Raw genomic sequence first — 21,543 nt, forward strand, 5'->3', positions numbered from 1 at the left:
TGTGAGTTGGGTTACCACCACAGAAAATAACACAAATATAGATCCCTTCAAACCAACTCGCCCCGCACCGCATTCAGTTTTAATCGAGCGTATGGGGTGTGAAGCATCAGTAGTTTATTTACGACTGGAAATGTTTCAGGAGCAGATAATCAAGCCTGGGGTCACCACACACACACACAAACACAAGTGTGTTTTGACTGAGTTTACAGAGACTTTATAATGAAAAGTGCCCAAGAGAGGAGCACGCTGAGCTAAAAAAAATAATCTAATAAATAGATATAATATAATACGACATTCTGATTGTTGTTTCTGTGGCTCCACTCCATATAATAGGACTGAAAAAACATAGCATCTAGCCATTATCATTGTGGATCCCAGGCTTAGGTCGTGGCTCTATGGCTTAATGAATATTAGCGGCACAAATTTCATGTCAATTTCTTGATAATAACTTGAAATTATATTTAACCATCACGCACTCGGGCATTAAACAATAAAGAATACAATGTTAAACAATTTAAAACATCTGAATAAATGTTTGTGTGCGGAATTTTTAATGCGCTCAGTTTTTTTGTGTTTGAAATAATCATGAAATCAGGCAGCATCTCGTTTTCGAAATGCTACAATTTTTTGTTCTCGTGGAAACAATATTCATAATTATTACAGATGAATTATGAATGGTTTTCTCAATTTTTTGTCAACTAGTCTATTTATCGTCTTATCTACTATATTTTTCTCTATGACAGTCAGCAACATTGTACAATAACAGATTGACGAAAAATTATCTCGCAGGCAATAATTGATCGCTGATAAAAATAATATTGTAATTTTTTTAAAAGTAAGTATATATTTTTAATAGCATTTTTGTATATTTTTATGATTGCTACATTATTCATGGATATAATTAAGTATGGAAAGAAATTTTCACCCTATAGCTAACTTATTTGATTAGCGGTACGATAAAATTATTTAAAAATATAAAGGAACCAGTTCACGTCCAAACTACGTCGTCATAAACCATTATTGAATGAGTTTATTTACGAATATATAATGGAGGTATCAATACTACCATCAGTGGCTTGAATTTCTCCACACTCACTCAAAAGAGAAGGTTTTTAGTACTCACTTATAGATATGTCTGCTGCATAATGATTTTAAGGTTCACAATGTTTTTGTGGGGGAAGTTGGGTGCATGGAGACTCTACTATAGAGTCCAGGTCTTCAAGTGCAGATGATCTCTCGATTTTAACCATCATTTATAGGCGGAGTGATTATAATATCATGGTGAAGTGTGAGTTAATGACTCAATAAATCTGGATGGAAGTTGAGTTACAAGGTCGCAGTTAGACATCAATTACCATAAGATAGGATAATACTATGCATACGGTACAAGTCTGTTTACTGGAAGCCAGGCGGGAGCAATTTTTATAGCCGATTTCGACAACATTCATGAATTCAAGAATGATAACCTAACCCTAATTGCCTAACCTAACAAATAATGTAATATATATTATATTTACGGTAATTTTTATAGCCGATTTCGACAACATTCATGAATTCAAGAATGATAACCTAACCCTAATTGCCTAAACTAACAAATAATCCAGTATATATTATATTTACGGTTATTTTTAAAAGTTGTTTACCACTGGCTTACACTAAACAGACAAGAACCTAATACTTATACTAGTGAATGTAAAGATAAATTCAAAATTATTATTTTCTCTCAAAAAGGTGAGCGAAAAAAATATTTTAGTAGATAGTTGGGTACTCAAAATATTAATAATGGATAGAACTTCTATAAATCTAACGAATTTAAATATAATATTTACGGAAATTGAAATTAGAAGAATTATACGACTTATTTAACTAATTCAACTCATCTCTGCGTGACTTATTTTATTTATAATAGCATCAATACTCTGAGAAGAAAAGATTTTGATTTTTAACTTTTTCACAGAGACAACAAATTTGAATACAATAGGTCTGTTGACTTTACGATAGATTTTAATACATCGTAATCTATCATAAATTCAAAATTCGAATTATGAATAATTTAAATTTAACTTTGTTTATAATTCTTTCTTTAATACAATTTGTCAAAGTATTGAATATTCTAATGGGCACTTTTGCCATTTTAAAATTTTAAGGTATCTTTAACGTTATTTTAAATATCTATCTACAATCTATCAAATAAATAGATTAAAAAATATATTACACATTTTATCAAGATATTAAGAAATACTTCAAAATCGTCGCCATTTATTTCTTTGATATATTCGATGTAAACTTTTGATATTTAGTTTGACAGACTGAATTGACATAGAAAGACAATAGATGACAACATCATTAAGTAATGGGCACTCGCTGCTACCAGAGTGATGCTAACTATAATTATTCACACAAATATGACACAAAAACGACACACGACAAATCCATAAAACTTACTTTAATGGTGGTAACTGTTTTTTAATTAAAATTAAACACACTGTGTATAATTATTCCATATAGCCTACGATAGAACGGTGATGTGTCGATTTTTAATGTCGTGGAGAAAATTCACATGTTTTTTTAAAATGTGTGTTTGGACCTAGAGAATGGAGCCAGTGGGTTGAGCAAGTAGTTAAAATCTATTTCTCGTGAAAACAAAATCGATTAAGACAACCTCCACTTTGTGGAGGGTTATTTATGAGTCTGAATATAGTAATACGATGTAATGTGTTCCACATAGATTAAGAATACTTATCAGTTGACAATGTCGCATTGAAGTGGACGAATCCGGTCCTGATAATAATTATTGAAGTATTCTGTGTTATTTTAATTAATTATTAATAAGCCCATTGAAAATAAATTATACTGTTATTACGTAGTAGTTAAAAATGTTTTTTATTGATAATTTTAGAACACTTTTAAAAGATAAATTGGAAAATAAATTTATATGACACAGATAATATTAAGTATATATAGGATGTTGAAATTTCGACATTGTTCAGGACTATATTTAAACAATCGTCACTAATGAAGGGTAGCATAGCCATTATTCATAACAAGAGGCCAGAAAATTAAGAAGTTTATTATGTAAGTCATACAAACAACCAGACTTGTTTAGTTTGACGTTAGATTAATTTGTAAGTAAAGGAAATGTAGGGGTTTTGTCTTGGGTAACATGCAAAGATAACGAAAGTTATTATTATATTATATTTTAGCCACTGTGAAACGTGCTACAGAGGTCACCATTTTGATGTTTTAAAGCATTTCATTTACACTTTAATTTCATGTAGAACAACACTCAATGACGTAATAACTCTGGTGGGTGCAAAAAGGAAATTAAGTGAAGATTTACGAAGTCTTTTCATCAAAACATGCAAAATCCACATCAGGATAACAATTAGGATAGGATAATATACAATTAGAATATAAATTTCAGTTTTTCACTAGCAAAGTGAGGCGAAAAAAATATGGACGTAGAGCTATGTTTGTCTTCAAGAGCGGTTCTGGGGATAATATAGGCTAATTAAATGTGTTTTCAGACCCACGATGGCCGAGTGGCTTAAATGCCGGCCTATAGAGTCGAGGTTCCTAGGTTCGAATCCTGGGTCTGGCAAGTACGCATATTGTTTTTCAATTTGTGTATGAGTCAGAGTATGGAGCTAATAGGTTGAGCAAGTGGCTGACATCCATTTCTCGTAAAAACAAAAATCTGTCAATACAAACCTCCACTCTGTGGAGGCCCATATGATCCTATTAGGATCGGACATGGTCGAAAAAAAGTGTGTTTTAAATTTGTGTTGTTTATTGAATGCATTGTTTTAAAAGTACAACATAAACGTCAGAATCAGTTGAGATCTAATGGAGTTATACGAATAAAATGCTAAAACGCAGCTATCGAGATCCGTTTCCCCCCCTCCCTCCAGCTGTCTCAATCACGTTGAAGATCCAATGGAATTAGTTCTGCCATTTACTGTAGGACTTCTTTAGCCTCAACATTCTCCTCTGCCCAATTGACACTTTTAACTGAAAGCCATGTAAATTCAGTCAAAGAACATTTGAGTGCATGGCGACCTCTGATAAATGATGCTTTACGTCAAACGTAGAGTCCCCCGATAGAGTATACGTTTTATAACTTTACACTTTGTTGCACTTTTTACTACACTGGTACGCCTATTTGCCTGATTATCTTGTATAAAATTAGATCAAATGATATTCACCTGTAATAATAAATAAATAAATAGATAATATTATGCAAAAAAGTATTTTTACAACATATTAGATCATTTTCATCCTAGAGCAGAAGTGAAAAGTTGTGAAGCTCTACGCTCGATAAATATTGGCTGTGGTACGGGTGTGGTTTGGTTGGCGGGGCTATTAACTTCAATGTAGGACTCCTTTGTCTCTACATCGGGGCTCTACGGAACCCTGGTGCTCCGCGAGAATTCGGAAAAGCTCACACAAAAGGTACTAGTTAAATCTTGAAACCTTTTTTATAATAGGATAAAAGTAAGCAGGTGACATATTATTGTGTTTAAACTTATATGGGTTTAAATATCACATCATAGCATAGCTACGAGTATTATTAAGCCAGAGCGAGTTATATTTGGGAAGAGAATTTTTGAACAATTGAGGAAATTACTTGTATTATAATCCGTCACAAAATATTTTTTTATCTTATGGAGATAGACAGATACCTACTAATTATTGTTTACTAAACCTATCGGCTGTGACATACCGTGCTGGTAGGTAGGTCGAGCATTACGTAGGGCAAGATATTCAACGAGGGTAGCAAATTACGGATGAAATACGAATACTACAGCTTTTGAAGGTCTACCAAAAAATACATATTGATATTAGTGTTTTATTAAGGGGGCTACCTCCACATTTTGACATTTATAAAATTTCGTTGGTACTTGTAACAATGCTAGCTAAACGATATTTATAATGATAAAGTAGAAACATACATAATTCTGAAATTATTCTTGAGAAAATATAGCTAATAGAAAAAATCTTTTTCGAAAAAAGTAAGACGCCCGGCAGGAATGGAACCTGCGTCTCTTAAATAACGCGCCCTGTGCATTACCACTATGCTACGACTGCCATGCGTAATTTCGACAAATTTTAACTATTGACCTTTTTAATACCTGCTCATAAGCGCTTTCCAAATTTAGTCACGGTGGTGGGTGTCTTACTTTTTTCGAAAAAGATTTTTTCTATTAGCTATATTTTCTCATGAGTGTTTTCGGTGCACGGTGGCCGCGCGGCTTAAGCGCTGGATTATAGCACCGTGGGTCCCAGGTTCGTGTCCTGGGTCTGGCAAGCACACATATTGTCTTTCAATTTGTGTGTGAGTCAAAGTATGGACCTAATAGGTTGAGCAAGTGGCTGACATCCATTTCTCGTAAAAAAACAAAATCTGTTGATACAAACCTTTACTATGTAGCAGCCCATATGATCCTATTAGAATCGGACACGGTCGGAAAAAGAATAATTATTAGAATGGTATTTTTTTCTACATTCTTAAATCTTGTAAATTATTCGTTGAATAAGAGAAATAGTCAATTAAAGATAGAGTACAATTTATTCATAAAGCAGCAATATCCGAAAAATATCTCTATAATGAATGTAGGTACCTATATCGTGGTTTGCTATTATTTTTTCGTTTAGTCCAACCGCACACTTTTATGGATAAAATTTGTTATGGACAGAATAACAATGTCTGGCTTGGGTAATTATTGTAGAAAAAAATACATGTACACAAAATTAAAACTAACGAGGCAAAACATATACGATGGAGACGAAATCAGGGTAGCAACAAATAAACGTTTATATTCTATGCCTTTAGTCCATAGGTTACAGTGGCGAAGGGTGGAGGTAGGCTGTTAAGATCCGACATAAATAATGCACACCAAACTTTCACGATCAAACGTATTTGTTTTCATTGAATTGAATTTTCATGAATGTGTGGAAAGTGTTTTTTTAGTGTTTAAACTTCAATTAAACCCTGCCTAATCCAAGACATAGTAGGTAATAAAAATAAATATCTAAAATTATGCCATTAAACTATACGTAATTTTAGATATTTCATAGATATATTTTAGATTTTTCCAAATATTATGTAGATATGTTTCTAAAGATTTAAAAATAATAATATGTTCTATGACGTAGTATCTCACATATAATATTTTTATATGATGAGACAAGACAGGGTAGGTGTCAAAATGACACAAATATAATAGAATTCTATACTACAAATTTCACAAACCCAATAAAGCAATTATGATATAAAAATATTTTTAATGGCTAATTTTTTAGTTCACTTAAAATACTTTTAAATGTAAATGTTTATAGTATGATTATTAATCATAGAGTGACGTTAAGGTTAGTAATACAACGGAGCTTTTGTTATGGACGTATTTATAAAAAGGCCTCAAAACTGTAAACTCGATGGTAGTACAATATGATACACTATTTGTAGTGACTGATGATTGTTCTACTTATATTAAACTAAATAGTAATAGGTAATTATAATGAAATATGCAATCAAAAATCTTCATAAATTGCTAACATGTAGAGTTGGGTATTTCCATGAAAATCTCAATCTCGAGATTCGGGATTTCTAGAAAAGAATTCTCGAGAAATCGGGATATTTCAAAAAAACTTGTAAAAATCCTAAAATCTGTATAAAAACAGACAAATTCCAAAAAAAACATTACATATTAAAATAGAATTTCAAAAAACAGTCTGTCAATCGCATACGCTTTTGAGACACAGAATTCCCCGATGTTGCAAAAATTGCGCTCAATTCGTCGTTGGCTTAATTGTGTTAAATGTCCCAATCAGTCCTTGAATTTTGTGTTTTCTGTCCACTTTTTCCATATAAAAAATCACTTTTTCAATTAATATTTGATAATAAAGAAATCCCGAAGATCCCGAGATAAGAAAAGAATTTCCCGAAATGTTATAAATTTCCATTCTCGTGATTCGGGATGGAAAATCCCGAAAATTTCTCGAGAATTCCCGTCGGGAAACTCCCGAAACCCAACTCTACTAACAGGTTATCCTAATACATTCGAAGATAATCAATAACTAGCACTGTCATCTTAATTTACAATAATTAACGTCAGTCAGTCGGGTACACACCCGTGTATTGAAAACTTAGTCATTGACGGAATCATCTGAAGATGGCTTTATAGTCCTAAATAGTTGTTAACATGAATTACTGATAATTTGTAGAATAACAAACACTTATTAGGTTTTTGCCACGTAAACTCCAAATCAATAAGAATTTGAATCCGAGAGATAAAGTGGGCTTTATTCAAAACGATTTTATTTCAGACGATGCAAAAAAAATGTTTACGTCCGCCATTCGTTTATTAAGCTATGGTACGTAGCTTTTACAACATAACGTGATACGTATTTTAATCGAAATGGCAGGCGTTTTTAATGAGATAATTTCGTTTTTTTTGACTCGGCTCGAAAGTTACGGTTTTCGATTACCCGCGTTTTCGGATTCAGACATATCCAAGCTAATTATGAACAGGGAACTAGGTTTATCAAATTATGGCTAAAGACGCCAATGAATTTTAATGACAGAAAAGCTCGATAGACGTGCGTAATTACTTTCGCTCGCAGTATCTTTGTTTCGAATATAAGAAGACCGTCTTCAGACTTTTTACTGATACCTACAGTGACCATATTTTCTAAGGGGGAATAAGGAACGTTTTTCTGATTTTTCGAAACTGTCGTATTTTAAGAAAAACTTTTACAGCATTCCATCCATATTAGTTCCATTTCATATTAATTTTTACAAATAATGAGTCTCTAATTTCATACAAAACTCTCTAAAACTACAATTTTCCTTCGACTTATGTGTGTATGCACCCCGACTTGGCAGCCTCTGCTCTTAGGTATTTAGTGCTGGATGTTTTTCGTGTTCGGTAAAAATAAGGTACGTATTGTTAAAATAAAGAATTATATAATGGATGGTCATCGTATCGATGTCCCAATATTCTGATCTATACGTGACTACTAACTAGTCTCAGTATTATTTTTAATATCTGGATTATCGTATTTCGAATTCTATTCCAACATAACACCTATCTCCAAAACCATTCAAAATTGTGATAAAAATGCTATTCTATGTGTTTGGTGTGAAATAATACTTTTAACGGATGTGTTATTTAGAATATTTAGATAAACACTCGAGCTGTCATTGTAGTTTGACATTAGCGTTCGCGCATCTTCACACTGAGTAAGCACGACCTCGCCTGAAGTCAAATGCTTTTTAGATAACGACAAATAACCGTTTTGTGTACAGAATATATCCGTAAAATATTTCTCGAATCTCGAAAATAAAGCAAACAGGTGTTATTGTTTGTTATCGATTTAAGTAGTTGAAATAGAGCTGTAGAAGTTTACGGATTCAATCACTCGTTGATTGTCTGTATTTATCTTCTAATTTATTTTTCCAAATTGTTATTAGGAGTAATCATGAGATACAGGTAGGTGAAGTACCTAGTCGAAATACAATGATACTATCTGATATCATGCCAATATAAAAATATCTTTAAAAAAGGGTATAAGTAACTCACTTGATATCGTAACAAACGTGGCAGCATACGTTATCATCAGGATAATCAGCGGAAGGATGAACATCAGTATGAGAGATAGAATAGCGTAGAGTTGTTCCTGCCAATCGGCTGAATATGACCCGTGCGTCACGCATTGGTAGAACTCCTCTACGAATGGACCGCGAGCCTCGTGAAATACTATCGCCTGAAACAAGAAAATAATTATTTAAAACAAAGCATGAGACATTAGAAAATGAAACAAAATAATTTAATAGTTTAAATTATTTTTTTATATAGCTAACCTTCTTCTATTACCTCAAAGTGATACGTCCGAGATTATTATTTACATTATATTGAATCGCAATCAAATTGTCAGCTATTCTGCTTAGTTTAGTAGCCTGGGATGGTATCTGATGACATCCTGAAGGCCAAAATCCAGAATAGACTATGGATATGACGCCAAATTTATATCGACAATAACGACTTGTAAATTGTAAAAATGACAAATCAGCGACATGTCAAACGGCACCGTCTCTGCATACTTTACAATTTTATTAAAATCCAACATCATGTCATTAGAACGCCAAGCTGTCTGCAAGACCTAGCGAGACAGACTGGCGAGAGCCAGCTAGCTCAGCTAGTTAGTTATTTAAGTGATGATTATTATGGGTGTACTTCAGTGGCCTTATAACCTGGTGTAAAATAATAAATCTAAAAAATAAATAAAATACCACAGTTTTTAGGGCTTTATTGTACGCTCAAAATTCATGGTTGAATATTTTTAACAGTGTAGGGAAGGCGTTTTTTAAACTTAAGTTTAAAAGTAAATAATTCGATATGGAACAACGGTAGCACCAAGCATAGAAATAACCTATTTGTGCGGCTCCTCGTACGCGAATAAGCATAGATGTCCTTGAGAATATATAATATGTATCAATGTAAATACTGGGGATATGTCAAAAGCTAAGTCCACATTTAGTCACTTCATCACCCAATTCCTCTTCAACTTTTAAATTCTGGTTTTACACTGAGAAGTTTTGTGTAATATGCACAGAGATGAATCCGTTTTAGTGTCTACATTCGTTTATCACAGTTTTCACTTCGTGAAGTCAGATAATATACCTGCGCTTCAGTTTGTTCGTATAATCTTTATGTGTTATATCCTATAATACGCAATGTGCCATATACTCCTCAATAAAATTCATTGTCATCATTTCAGTCGACATTTTGAAAAAAAATCGTAATACGCATCCAATATGATCAACTATTCGACAGATCGACAGCCAATAGTCTTAAATAAATATATTTATTGACAAGCAACTGCACGAACCACCCGAATCTTGCCGAAGAAATACAAAGCTGCTGGGGTGTTGAACAAAAATCCAAGTCGGTCAGATCGCAGTGCGTTAGTACTTTCATCACAAAATGACGGCCATTTTCAAGCCGATTTGAGGGCCGACGACGCATGCCCTGTGTTCAATTCGTGAGACGTACGGAAAAGTCCCGAGTGTAGACTTGGCTAAATATTAACATGTTGAGTGGAAGACAGATAGGTATAATATTATGCTGGAATGAAACTACTCTCTGGAGTATAGGAGGTATATATCTGCGGTGTATCCAAATTATGCATATTCAGTGTTTTATCTAGACATGAATTTGATTTAAATAATATGTTTATACGACCCTCAGGGTCCAGTGCGTAAGGCTCTGCGCTCTTACCCGGGGGCCCCAGGGCCCCTATCCTGGTGAGATCGTGTGAAAATGTCAACTTACCAACCATTCGCAGCAACCCTTCGAATATTATGTATATTACATACATTTTTTAAAACAACTTAATATTAATATTTGCGATACAAGTAAGAGCTCACGATAAAAACTGTGACATGGTCAATTTCATACGTAAACATATCCAGACACGCTTGTATAATACTTCACATGGGTTAGTCAATCACCCACAATCAGTTATATGTAAAATAAGTTACATACTTAATAATGGGAATTGAAATACCTAACGAGTAAGGAGAAGCAGGCGACCGATTTCGAGTAAGGAAGAATACGGGATACATTTAAACAAGTGTCAAGAATACGTCATACGTAGAATACTGACAACTGCTCTCGGTTTATGCATTGACGCGCATTTAATATGGGTGTATTACTCATACTATTGCATGTCTATAATGCGTGGTTCATTTTCATAGGACACTCACACACTCAAAACACTTGTCAAAATTTAATGTATTGGTATATAGCCTATCGAAATTATATTTATTATCTGTTCTGTGTTTAAGTTCTGAGTCTTTAAAACAAATTCTAAATTATATTTAGGTACAATGTAAAAACATAAGTTTAATTTATATTTATATAATAATAAACAAACTCAACTTTACCATTATAATATGACGTTTTTATGATTTTATTTTATAAACAAAATACATGCTTCCTTTTAGAAATTTGAAGTAATATTTATTTTCGTGACCTTCCAAACCAGATGTTACCATCCTCCATCTACTCGTAACGTGGCACCCCCCAGGGGATTGGGAACCACTAAAAAAGAAGAATGTTGTTTACAATTTCTTACGTTTGGAAATTAACTGAGTACATTTTATAATATTATGTATTTACAATGAAATATGGAACCACTTGGGAAAATATAATTAATATCCTCAAGGTTTATAAACAGTTGAATAATATTTAAAGTCTAATTTCCTCTAATCAAAGAAAATTGATAAAGTTTAGATCTACATAATATATTTATAATGTTAGTATATAATTATTGTATTATATTGTCAATGTAGGTATGCAAGGTACCAGTGACGTGCGCTCTATAGATGCCGTGGATGCGGTGCATCCCTTTTATATTATGACAGTATAAGTATCTCTAAAACCAATGAATAAATGCAATGATATACTAGATGTCCAGTACTACTCTATATGAGAGCAAACGTACTGTGGTATGGGACTTACTATTTGGTTGTATCTTTTTATTTCAGCGTTTCCAACGTATAGTAAATTGCATTAGATAATTTTAGATAATTTAAATATATATATCGACCATATCCGATCCTAATAAGATCATATGGGCCTCCACAGAGTGGAGGTTTTTGTCTTAACATATTTTTGTTTTTACGAGAAATGGATGTTAGCCACTTGCTCATCCTATTAGGTCCATACGTGAACGAGCACCTCACGCAAAAAACTAAGGCTCTCCTCAGCAAAACCAAAGTCATCACGAAAGACCTGGGGTTCCGTTTTACTTGGGTGAGAAATGGGAAAATATTTGTAAGGAAGCTGGAAACGTATCCAGCTATCCTCATAAATTCGGAGGGGAACCTAGAAAAGCTGGCCAAAGGATAACGGCGATATTATGGACATGGATTTTTTTTCCACTTATAATATTCATTTATGTTTTCACATAACACACACATTAACACAACGATGTTATTACCCATTTAGTAAATATACCATTATAGATATTATCGTAAGCAACTTAGTGTCACTAATTATTATCTTTACATCAAATACTTATAATCCAATTAGTCACCTACGTTATGTACTATGCTTTTTGATAATCTACTCTGAGCACTGTAATACTTATTATAATATACACAATTATCATCGGAATCTAAATCATTTATTTACTGGCACTAATTTGTTAATAAATAAAAATAATAAACTATTTATGGCATACCCTTATACTTTTGGAATAAACACATTCAATAAAACTTTTGTAAAATATGCCTAATCTTACTATATATTATCAAAACACATGTGGACTTCGCTCGAAAATTTTGTCGTTTTGAGTAACGCCTACGACATCATAGGTGTCACTGAAAGTTGGCTGCAACCAGATATCTTTGATGCCGAAATCACTGACAATAGGTACGATGTGTTCCGCTGCGACCGTAGCTTCACTAACTCTGAAAAATCCAAGGGCGGTGGTGTTTTTCTGTACACCATGCGCACCCTCAACGCTGTTCGTCAATGTTCCTGGCAACCCGAGAACATTGAATGTATCTGGGTAACTCTTACCTCCAAATCACTCGGAACTCCTTACAACCTTCATGTCGCTTACCACTCACAATAATTATCTATCCTTTTTCAATCGGTCTGCAGACTGACTGTAGAATATCCTGCCGATCGCTTCCTCATCATCGGTGACTTTAATATACCCTCTTTATCTTGGACAAAACATATTCACTCACAATATTTCTCGCCATCTCAAACAAACAACTTTACAGAATCTCTGTTTGTCGACAGTATTTCGCTAGCTGGACTCAACCAATATAACGGTCAAACTAATATCCAAAATCGAACCTTAGACCTAATTTTGACAAACACTGACGTAATAGTGCGTCACTTAAATGACCCATTAGTCTCAGAGGATACATATCATCCAGCTCTCGAGATCGATCTTCCTTATACTGTGCTAACTCCCGGAATTAAGTTAAATCAAAAACAAACACTCGAATTTAGACGGGGCGACTATGCATCCATTAATAACTATGTATCTTCTGTCAACTGGTCTCAATGTCTTAGCACACCTCACATTGATGACGCCGTAGAACGTTTTTATAACTTTCTCAACAAAAGTATCGAGCTACATATTCCTAAAAAAGCTACAAAAAATTCAGCATTTCCTCGATGGTATTCGACACATTTTATCAAAATAATTAAAGAAAAGAACAAGTACCATAAAAAATGGAAAACTCATGGCAACTATCTAGATTATGAATCTTTTAGTATATTACGGAGAAGGCAAAAGAAATTGCGGACAGAGTGCCATAATAATTTCATCACAATATCCGAAAGATCCATTAAGTCCCACCCTAAATATTTTTGGACCTTCGTCAAAAACAAGCGAAAATTTCATATAATTCCCAAAAACATCCATTACAACGGCGTCACTGCTTCAGATGACATTGAAGTCACCGAATTATTTTCTACATATTTCTTGACAACTTTTAATTCTGATCCCAATCTAGATCCATGCCTATCCAGCATCAACTCAAATAACAACATATAATCATCACCGAAAACATCGTCCTGAAAAACGTTAACACCATTGATGTACGCAAAGACACAGGAAGCGATAATATCCCCCCCGTTTACCTAATCATATGCGCAGATGAGCTTGCATACCTCTTATCCATAATCTTCAAAAAATCTCTCCGAGACGGCACATTTCCACGCAAGTGGAAAGAAGCGTTTGTGATCCCAATTTTCAAAAGCGGCTCCACTTCGAGAGCAGAAAACTACAGACCAATCTCGATACAATAGGTGGCCATATACGTACAGTTTTCGTAACAGGTTGAACATGGCACAGACAATAACTGTTCAATAACTGTACGTTAGTGACCACACCACAGATCAGTTTAACTACCCCATTTAAATCTGTCGAACTGTCAACAGACGTGCCCATATACGTACAGTTATTGTCTGTGCCAGAGCAAGTGTCAAAAACTATGGAGGTTAGGTTCGCGGAGATATTACACAGGGGTATTGTTTCAATTAGTTTTAGGTAGAGTATACTTGAACGATATTGATGCACGAATAATTTTATTTTGATTTTATTATGGTTATAATTGCTTTTATTAGAAACGAATTGACATAAAATACACACCTATGACGTTGGTAAAATAAATCATGATTTCGCTAGTGGATTGTGTATTTTATCGATTCACCGAAACTATATTATACACATTCGTGTAATTATAAAATATAATCTTTTCTTTTGAATAAATTATTCCCTTTAATGGACAGTATTAATTAAGTAAGAAAACGGTAATATTTATAAAGGTATTGATTTTATATACAATAAATTTAAACATGCCACAAGATTATGTTTACATCAATCATCAGTATAATAATTATTTACTATGATATTATTAAAATATATACTTATTTTATTTAGATTTAGCGACATTGTCATTCACAGTTAGGTATATTAATTTATGTTGTGAACGTCTTAAATTAATATTTTTTAATATTCACTACATACAATAAATAAAATTTGAGTACTGAGTTATTAGTCTATATTTTCACAATAACTTAATATTTATAATGCTCTCTAAAATTTTAACATTTATATTATATTGTATAAAATAATATGTTTACATAAATAACTATTACCTACTTTGTTTCACTCCTAAAAATAAATAAAATATAATATTTGCGATCTCCGCGTACATAATATTATTACATTTTTAATAATAAATGAATTTGTATTTTATAACAAGCAACACCAGCCGCAATTGTATCGCGCGGTATATTCTACTTTACGTTACCAACATCTAACGTCACCCAAAAACTTTCGGCTTGTTGAAATTCCAACAGTTTTACAAAAACACGGGAGTGGGGGGTCGCTGGCAGTTTGAACATGGCACACATCTGACAGGTCGTAAAGTGTCCGTCTATGGGCGCAGCAGATTATCTACCAAAGATAACTGTATGGCCGCCATTACGTATTAACTGGCATGTTCAACCTCTTACGAAAACTGTACGTATATGGCCGCCTTATCACTACTCAGTAAACTTTTCGAACGTATAGTATACGATCAACTTTACCCTGCTATATGTAAAAACTTTAGCGAAAAACAACACGGTTTCATGCAACGCAGGTCGGTAGTAACAAATCTTGCAATATTCTCTAGTTATCTTCTTAATTCCATGGATAAAAAATCGCAAGTAGAAACCATTTATACCGATTTTTCTAAGGCCTTTGATAGAGTTAATCATACTATCCTGATCTAGAAACTAGACCTACTCGATATTCACGGAGATCTACTCCGCTGGCTTACTTCATACATTAGGCGGCCACAGACGGACAGTTCTTGTAACAGGTTGAACATGGCACAGACAATAACTGTTCAATAACTGTACGTTAAGTGGCCACACCACAGATCAGTTTAACTACCCCATTTAAATCTGTCGAACTGTCAACAGACGTGCCCATATACGTACAGTTATTGTCTGTGGCAGATCAAGTGTCAAAAACTGTGGAGGTTATGTTCGCGGAGATCATACACAGGGGTACCTACCTACCTAGTGTTAAATTAGTTTTAAGTAAGGTATATTGAACAATATTGATTTTGTTAGATTTTTTATGATTACAATTTATTGTTTGTGTAAATATATGTCCAGATTCTTTTATTTTGAATAAATTATTCATAGTATACTAATTGTTGTTTTAATAAAATGTAATTAAGATAAAATACATACGCATTGTTTTATTTAAATCAGTGTTATATACATGAAATTCATATAATATGTTTTATTCAATCACCAAAACAATTTACTTATTGGTTTTGAATAATATATATTAATTTGGTACAGACATATTTTAACATTAGCATAATTTACGTACATATTTTTTTTGTCTAGATTTATTTTACATCAACAATAAGAACATCGTATTTTGTTACATCCAAAATTTTGCCATTTTTCATCGTAAGGGCAACTAAAAAAAAACCTAGTTGACACTTCACAATATTCGTAAATATATAATATGAGTAGCAAAAGAATACGCAACAAAAATAATATACTTCTTATCGAACGAACTTAGAAGATTATGACAGAACTGTCAAAATTTGCCACCAAATCGCGCCAGCTACTCCTACTTTACGACACAGCTAGCTAACGTCACCCGAAAACTTTCGGTGAGTTGAAATTCCAACAGTTTTACAAAAACACGGGAGTGGGGGGTCGCTGGCAGTTTGAACATGGCACACATCTGACAGGTCAAAAAATGTCCGTCTATGGGCGCAGCAGATTATCTACCAAAGATAACTGTACGGCCGCCATTACGTATTAACTGGCATGTTCAAACTCTTACGAAAACTGTCCGTCTGTGGCCGCCTATTCACAACCGATGCCAAGCAGTAGTTATTGGTGGACACCGCTCAAACTTTATCTCTATTCGAACGACGACGCTCTATGAAAATACCAATACTGGAATTCGTAAAGTATATATAAGAATCTACCAATAATATAAATACAAAAGTCTCTTAAAAATTTAATATTTCACTGAAAAAATATCTAAATATGTAAGTACCTACATCTTATAATTTGTAAAACTTTAAAACTAAGTAAAGTTAAGATGTGATAAAGATGTTGTTTACAAATAATATCTACTTAATAGTTGAATGGCTGGCACTTTCTTCTTGGAATTATCTTTCAAGAAATGTATTTTATGAAGTGATCTTAGATGTGTATGTACCCCACTGATAATTCCACCTAATGTTTTATTAGTTTATTGCACTTTTTACACTTACACGTCAGATGGTAATGGAAGTAAACTAGTCATCGCGAAACCCAAAAAAACATAGTCATTTTGTGTTAGTTAATTATTAATTGTTTGATTTTTGAAACCGGTATTTAGGTATTGAAAAATACTGATATACCGGTATTGCAAGCACATACATTCAAAAGTATCTCAAAATGGAAAAATAGTTATTTGAATATAGGCATATGCCTTTGAAGAGCTTGCTCAATATCAAAAGACACAGCACGCCACTGGTATGTATCAATATAGTATATCAAATTGAAGCAAAAAAAAGTAAACATACTGAGAAAATCACGTAGAAAAATATTTTTTACGTATTCACCGAGAGAATAGATTAGAATATTTTTGTATTCTATTACAATGTTTGTAGTGAGTGGGTAAGCAAATCATTATAATATAGATATTTTTTAAAAAGCAAAAAATATTTTGTCGGCGCCTCAAAACAAGTGAGGGTTAATAATATAATATTGGTAGTGTTAGTTATTCCTCATGCTTTAAATTCTATATGCTAAACTCTTTATTGAAAATGATAATCGTTGCATATTAAAATAATCGGTAATTATTTGAACGAAATATACAATCGAAAATCTTCATTCATTGCGAACAGGTCAGACATTGCATTCGAAAATAATTAATAACTAGCAACGTAATTCGCAATTCGGTTCCACGGTCTGGATATAATCGGTTTTGGTCTTCTTCTTCGCATAGCAAATGTCTAATGAATAAAATAAAAATCTTTTGAAAGACATAATATACATATATTATTATAAATGAAAGCTTACTATCTTTTCGGTGTTCAAAAGCCATGTCAAACAAAATACTAATTTTATCGTTTTAACGATTCCTGGGATTTTTCAAATTAAGAATTTGCTGAACATACCTAAATAATTTGAAAACACTTCTGAGAAATGTATAACCAATAGAAAAAAAATGTGAAAAAAATACGACACCCAGCAGGAATTGAACCTGTGTCTCTCGGGATTCGCTACAATGCTATAGGCATCTTATCTGATTGCGACGAATTTTAACTGATTATAATGGTTCTTACAATACTCTCTGAAGCGCTTTCTAAATTGAGTTACTATTGGCAATCGGCTTTTGTATATTATATCAAATTGGTATTAATTAACGTAATTACTAACCGACGTGACGTTTTATGTATGTTCAATAAACATAATGTTAGATGCTTCTTATGAATTATTCGTTGAATAAAAAAAAAATAATCAAGAATTTGCGTTTATACGTATATGTGTACGTCTTCTCCCTGTCTCCTTCTCTCCAAAATATTTTCATATGTTTTCTTTCATGCGTTACAGATAATTCAAGGACAATAGTATATAATAGTAAAAAGTAAACTTTGTTTGAAATGCAGCTCTACTAATGAGATAACATTTCACTAAATTGGATCAAAATTAGCACGCCCTGTCATCAAAATTGATCGAAACTGTGTTAATGCTGATGTTATGTAGAGATTATACGTATTTATCTTTGAAAATATCTTTTCACACATACTACGACAAATGAAATGGATGTGAACGAGATGGACATGTGTGAAAACTGGAGAAGATTGGAAAAGCTCAGTTGAGATAAAGCGCCGATACAGAAGAAGAAGATAATCATGCCAGACGGTCGAAGTTAATGAAATTTAATCATACCTTTAATATGTTATAAGTTAAGTTTTTAAGTTTTTAAGTGTGGACGAGGATATTTTGAAAAAATACCACAATTTTCAGACCAATGTGTAGAAAAATAATATGTGTCAGTTTTACGATAAAGATCTGGAAGACAGGTGGGAGAGGTGAGTCAATTTTCTCCCAACCATGATGATGGTTTATGTGTACACACAAACACATTTTTTTACCTTTTCTTCAATAAAGAACTATGTGCCAATCTCATCTTATCACGCCGATCGACTTTTATATCAAACGTTTGAGAAAAGAATTTATTAAATAAAAAAGTGTGGACTCACAGATTTAAAAAAAATGTGTAGGTATATAAAATATAAAAAACTTAGGTCAGAAATTCTCATAGAAAAAGAAAAAAAATCTTTTGAGTCAATATTGTATTCTTAAAATGAATAGACTTTTACTAACGGGAAATTGTTTGTTTTGTTTAGCTCCTTACACCTTATAAAAAATAGCAAAGATCACGCAAAAAATAAATACGTAGGAGGTATGATAATAATTCTTAGTGCTATCTCGCGAAAACAAAAATCCAGATAATATACAAACACTTCTCAGGCCAGTCTTCATATATGGGGCAAAATGTTGGGTCATCAGCTGTCAACAAAATTAATTCACGTTTGGTCGCTTCATCCTGATACTACCGTGGAGGCATTGACTAGTTTTTTAAACGACAGTGTAGCTGGTGTGAAAATATCTGTTCATAAACTTCTAACAAAGAAGAATTATGCTTCATTTAAAGTTGTCGATCCGGAGTCGGATGTAAACAAATTTATGATACCCGATATTTGGCCTGTTAACTCGGTCGTAAGCGAGTGGCAGTGGAAACGGCCTTCTCGTAGTCCGAAACTGTGACGTCCAAATAATATTAATTCATTTCAGAAGCTAGATATCTATTATCAAAACGTTCGGGGTCTTCGAACTAAGTCCGTTGATCTGCGAAATGCTGTTCTAGCATCTGACTTTACAGTCATATGTCTGAGCGAAACTTGGCTCAACGACTCAATGTGTGATTCCGAGCTGTTTGATGAAAGATATCTGGTATTTCGTTGTGACCGTAGATTTGGACAGAGAGGTGGTGGCGTTCTCATTGCTGTACGCTCCGACCGAGTGGACAGTATATCTGTTGTTGACTGTCACTTTGCTGCAGCTATTGACGTCGTTATTATTCGATTACGGTGCAATGGGTCATTTTTCACTGTTTGTTGCGTGTATTTTCCACCGCGATCGTCTCGCGATGCATATAATTCGTTCTTTTCATACTTTGAAAACTTGCCAGTTGAAAATTGCATAACCATCATTGGTGATTTCAATTTGTATTCATCCTCGACAAATATCGATCTGGAGTTTGCTCATTTTTTGTCCTGTATGAATCTCAAGCAGTTTTCAGAGATTAGAAATGTAAAATCGCGAATTTTGGACTTAGTTTTGGCGGATTCAGATTGTTGTGTACCGGTACATGCCTGTGCCGACCCACTTATACCTGAAGATGCATATCACCCCGCGCTCTCAATAGATTTGCCATTAAATTCTTTACGGTTCACAAATAGTCGTATTCAACATCATAATGTTGGAAATGGAGACAGTGAATGTATTGAATCGAAGTTTATTAATAATAATTTGTGGAACTTCTTTAAGGGCGACCTATTGCATATGTATTACGAATTTCAGAATGTTGATTGGGAAATTTTATATTCAATTAGTGACGTCAATGCTGCAGTGAAGGTATTTTACCAATGTATATATAATGTATTTGACAAGTCATTCTTTATAAAAAAATCATCGGGCTCTTCGCGCAGCTACCCAAAATGGTTCAATTTTGATTTAATTAAAAACATTCGACTAAAGCACTTGCATCACAAAAAATGGAAGAAATCGAAGTGTCTCAGCGATTATATTTTATTTTCTAATCTGCGTAGGAGTGTGCATCGTTCCATCGGTGCTGCGTATAAGTCATACATTGATGGTATCGGGGGGAAGTTAGCGTCAGATCCTAAATCATTTTGGAATTACGTTAGAAGTACGCGCGACTCTTCTGCTCAATTATCATCTATGTCTCTGGAAGGGAATGTTTTGAGTGGCTCCCAGTCCATTGCTAACGGTTTCGCTCAATATTTTATGTCTGTATATTCTAAAGCTCCTTCTATATTGCCCACACCTCACCCGGATAGTATTTCATCTTCCTGGCCGGTACTAGATATTGGTCTTCTGGATGAGACTGACATGGTGTATGCTTTCTCTCGACTATATCCAAAATCCTCAGTAGGTCCTGATGGTATCCCCCCTTGGATTTTAAAGGGCTGTCATAAGCTGTTAACTGACCCCCTACTATATTTATTTAATCTCAGCCTAAGTACTTCTGTCTTCCCAGATTGTTGGAGCCTAACCCGTATTCGTCCGGTGCACAAAAAAGGGTCGCGCTCTGAAATAATAAATTTTCGCCCGGTGGCTGTTCTATCTGCACCAGCTAAGTTATTTGAGTCTATTTTGCATAGGTATATTTATAAACATGTAAATGGTCAACTGACTGACGCTCAGCAGGGTCTAGGACGATTTGGCACCGCGAACTGGCCTCCGCCGATTGGCCTCCGGTAATTGGCCGCCGGTACAATCGGACGCCGGCCCAATTGGACGCCGACCCAATTCGACGCCGACCCAACTGGCCTCCGGGAGATTGGACGCCGCACAGTTGAATTAAATGCGCAAAGGAATAGACGTACGTTACGATTTTTTGGAGTAAATAAGCAAGTCAGTTTAATATGCTTCTATCTTCTCAGTAGGTGTACCTTATACATTTCGCGCTTGACACATTTTTAATATAGATTGAGAAAAATTATTATGCCTTATGATGTTTATTAAAAGAAAATAATTCTTCCCTCGCTAAAACTTAAAGATGTGCATAATCAATTAATTTATTGTCTATACATGGGTACTTATTTATATTTACAACAAATATTAAAAATAATGTTAGATGTTAGAATGAAAATTACAATATATTTCAGCGTTTTATTGACTTAAT

At 33.7% G+C, this 21,543-nt stretch overlaps 1 protein-coding gene across 4 annotated transcripts in view; it reads right to left on the minus strand.

The window, feature by feature from the left end:
- LOC147072754 (gonadotropin-releasing hormone receptor-like) overlaps positions 1–21,543 on the minus strand; it is a 397,212-nt gene that overhangs the window by 29,168 nt on the left and 346,501 nt on the right. For all 4 annotated transcript variants that reach the window (XM_085946172.1, XM_085946171.1, XM_085946174.1 and 1 more), the window contains one exon: positions 8,583–8,766. In XM_085946172.1, coding sequence (XP_085802298.1) covers positions 8,583–8,766 — 184 coding nt within the window. The remainder of the gene's footprint in view (positions 1–8,582; positions 8,767–21,543) is intronic.

The sequence above is a fragment of the Rhyacophila brunnea genome, unplaced genomic scaffold (assembly GCF_057557595.1).
Source record: "Rhyacophila brunnea isolate RB1 unplaced genomic scaffold, BYU_Rbru_1.0 scaffold_19, whole genome shotgun sequence".
NCBI lineage: Eukaryota > Metazoa > Arthropoda > Insecta > Trichoptera > Rhyacophilidae > Rhyacophila > Rhyacophila brunnea.